The 3,831-nt window shown below is 44.4% G+C and overlaps 1 protein-coding gene across 1 annotated transcript in view; it reads right to left on the reverse strand.

Moving 5' to 3' along the window:
- Window positions 1-3,831, reverse strand: part of LOC104467341 (golgin subfamily B member 1-like) — a gene marked incomplete at its 5' end in the record, with an annotated part of 25,030 nt that overhangs the window by 4,355 nt on the left and 16,844 nt on the right. The window contains 3 exon segments of the mRNA XM_010081085.1: window positions 750-881; window positions 1,992-2,157; window positions 3,165-3,343. Of these exon segments, the coding sequence (XP_010079387.1) occupies window positions 750-881; window positions 1,992-2,157; window positions 3,165-3,343 (477 nt within the window).

Genomic DNA, 3,831 nt, shown 5'->3' on the forward strand with positions numbered 1-3,831 from the left:
GTGGAAAAGGGGCTGGGAGTGTTGGCTGACAGTTGGCTGGTATTTAAAAGACATGTAGACGTGGTGTTTAGGGACATGGATTAGTGGTGGAGTTGGCAGTGTCAGGTTAACTGTTAGGTTGATGGTTGGACTCTAATCTTAAGGGTCTTCTCCAACCTAAAAGATTCTAAAATGGATAGAGAAATGGGAAGGAGTCCAGGAGAAGGCTGCTGAGATCATCGAGGGATCGGAGCAGACGATGCCTGTGAGAGCTGGGCTGCTTTAGCCTGCTAACGAGGAGGCTAAAGGGTAATTTTACAATGGCTTACAATTAAATTAAAGGAAGTCATAAAGTAGACATAGCCAAACTCTTTTTGATAGTGGCAGAAAATATGATCGGGGTCATAGCCACAGACTTGCGGCTTGGAAGAGTTAGACTAGACTTTACGAAAAACATTTGCATTAAAAGTATAGAGCAGCATTGGAGAAAGGCCCAGAGAAGTTCCGGAATCTCTATTTCTTCACCACTCAACTAGGCAAAGGCATGGCTGACCAGACCGAATGTTGGTGACATTACTGCTTTGAGCAGCAGAAGGATATGCTGGATCATCTGCAGCAGTCTAACTGAGATTTCTGATTTTGTGTTACTTCACCAAACGCCCACAAGAGCAGAGAGATTCCTTCCTGCTCCCTGAGCCCTATTCAAGCCCGCCCTCTTCCCCGCATTCCTCCCCCAAGACTCTGCAGCAAGTGTAAGATGGAATTGGTACCTTGCTGTTTAACTGCTGAATTCTGAGCTCTTTTTGGTGCAGTTCCTTCAGGCTGTCACTCAGCTGGGCCTGGAGATGTTTGGTCTCTGCTTCCAGGCTTGAAAAGTCCCCTCTCAGAACTTCTGAAGAAATCTGCCAGGGAAATAACAACAAAAAATATACTGCACACGTGACAACCCACCCTTGTGTTAGCCTTCTCTATTTAGTATTCCAAAGTCAAAGCCCAACATTTCTCCTGGAACTTGTCTGCTGGAGCAAAACAGCAAATGGGGAACAAACAGAAATATCCTAAAAGCCACCTGAAAACCCAAACAATTTTAGGAAAGATCAATGAACTTGCACATACAATGGGTCCTTCTGAAAAACTGTCTTAAAGCTGTCTATGGTACCAGAAGGGAAAAAAAGTGTATGAGTGAGAACAAGAAAAACAAAAAACCAAAGCAATGTCCATGCTGCTCTCATTCAACACGGACTAAAGGGTTAGCACTGAAGCACTCTCCTGGAAAGCATCACACGCACATCGCTATACCTTTTCCTTTGCATATATGCGTGTGTGCGCCAAAGGGATAAGGGGAGATTTCCTCCTCCTCCACTGACATAAAAGCTTCTCCCTGGAACATTACAGACGTGGGCAGGAGAGTCCTTTCCTTGCTCGTAATGTAATGGTGTCGTACATGCAGCAGGCAAGCATCCTTCCCTAGACCAAGCACAATACTCAACATATTCCACTCCACTTTTAGCACTGCGATGCAGGGGAAAGGAGGCAGAAAGCGCAGTGTTCAACGCTCAGCTTCTCTGGGCTTGAGTTAGGATTGTAGATCCCTGTCACGGTAAAAACAGCAGTAAGAATTCAATGGGAAACTTAAAAATTAGAATGCGACATTAAAAGGAGAAGATCTTAGAGTCAAACCCAGTGCAAGAGGCAATGCTAAAACAGCCAGAAAGACAGACCTGAGAAGTTCCATAGTGCTTAGAAGGACCTGAGGTGCCTAGGAAGCCCTGTCTCTTCTCCCCTCTTCCTGGAAACATTAGGAGCCATGAACTAAGGGACAGAAGGGTATGCCAGAGTTTTCTAAAGGTTTTCAATAATCCAAAAGCTGCATTGTTGGTATAGTCCTTGGAGGTCACACAACAAAACCAATACCGCTGTCTGTACGAGCTGAATACAAGCAACACGTGCTACTTTGGCTCAATTTCAAACTTCATTTCCACGCAATAAAGCATTTGTGTATTTCCACCCACCTTCGCTGGGTACTGCTCCTCTACAATTTGAGACATGCTGAGGGGCAGTCTTGTTTCTTGCACCATCTTCTGCAAATGGCTCAGTTGCTTGTCTTTTTCTGCTATGACCGTCAGGTACTGCTCCTTCATGCTGTTGTTCTGCTTTTCCCAGGTAGTTTTCTCTTGTCTGCCCAGCACAACACAAAGGAAATTACCAGGGAGTTACCAATATCACTTGAGATATCCAGGTGTCCTGCTCGGAATGAGCTGAGGATGATTCCATTTCCCATCATTACCCCATGCCAGAAAATAAGTTTTATAACTAAACCAAAACAAAACAACCCACTTAAGCAGAGGAACCTTAAAACCAGGCTTAAGGAATTATTCTGCATTTGTCTCAACGCTGCGGATTGCTCAGTGCTCGCACGCTTGGTATTCCCAGACACTGTTTTGATCTTGCTGTACAGAGAGTTTTGGCAAGCAAGCCATGGACAACATCACTTGTCATCTCAACATGATCACTGCCTCTGTCACATGCACACCCAAACCAATATGTAGACTTGAGGCCTTGGCTTCATTCACATTGCAGAAGCTAGACAGGAGATAAATCTCCTTTAATCAGGAGATAAATAAAATTAGTAAACTGCTTCAAACTGTGAGGTCTGAAGAGTTAGTTTGAGGGTCAGGCTGGGAGCAGGGGGAGGGGGAAGGAGCACTACAAGTTTTGATATCACTTTGGACAAGGATAAGCCATATGTCTTTCCACAAGAAAACCCACCCCTTTCACTCCAGGTTCCGTCGTTCTCGGATGGATCTCCAAAGTACCTGAAAGGATTTTTCCCCCATTTTTAAGACAGAGCACATTTGTCTGACTAGTTTTAGTCCCGTTGGAGATGACAACATAGTAGACTTGAGTTACAGACTTTTTTAAAAATAGAAGACATAAAGCAAGTGAAACAAAGGATTAGACAGTCACACAAAATGAGTATTTTCTAAAAAATATCAGTGGGATAATAAAGGCTGTTCATCATCAGCTTGGAATAGAGACTTAATTAATTATATACATAAGCTCCAATACAAGAAACAGCCCAAGTTTCCTCTCAAACAGATGATACTGGCCACCACTGGATGAAGGAAATAAAAACCAAAAGGTCATGGCATCTCCGAGGCAGTGGGAAGCCAGACAATTCTCACCTCAGCTGCTGGAGCTCCTGCTGGTAGGAAACACTTTCTTGCTTCAGCTGTTCTTGGAGATGGTGCTGTTTATCTGCATCTCGCTGGTATTCCTGCAGTTGTGCTTTTAAGCGAGAATTTTCAGCTGATTCTACCCCAACTAGTATGTACTGCTGCTGCAGATTCTTCAGCTCTCTCACCTGTAATCAAAGGGAAATGCATCAGCACGTGTGACAGCTGAGCGAGCAGACAGGTTTACTGCTCACAAATGTTCAAGAGCATTTCTCACTATGGCGTCTGGGGAAAAAAAGTAACATCTGGATGACAGAGAAACTAGAAATTGAATCCGGGGTTACAGCAGTCTCATAAAAACTGCTCAGAAAAAGCAACCTTGGAGAATTCTATCGTTTAATGAGAATATCGAGTTTTGAGACCTTCCATGAAGATCTGACATGCACTAACAGAAAGACTCCAGGCCACAGTGTTAATTCCCTTATTCAGAGTGAGAAGGAGCTGGTTAGGAATAACTCCTGAAGCACAAACACTCCAAGCACAAACACAGGCTGTGTGGAGAATGGCTTGAGAGCAGCCCTGAGGAGAGGGACTTGGGGGTGTCAGTAGATGAAAAACTGAACATGGGCCAGCAGTGTGTGCTGGAGCCCAGAAACCAACCGTGTCCTGGGGGCAT

The sequence above is a fragment of the Pterocles gutturalis genome, unplaced genomic scaffold, assembly GCF_000699245.1.
Source record: "Pterocles gutturalis isolate BGI_N339 unplaced genomic scaffold, ASM69924v1 scaffold18291, whole genome shotgun sequence".
In the NCBI taxonomy this organism is placed as follows: Eukaryota; Metazoa; Chordata; class Aves; order Pterocliformes; family Pteroclidae; genus Pterocles; species Pterocles gutturalis.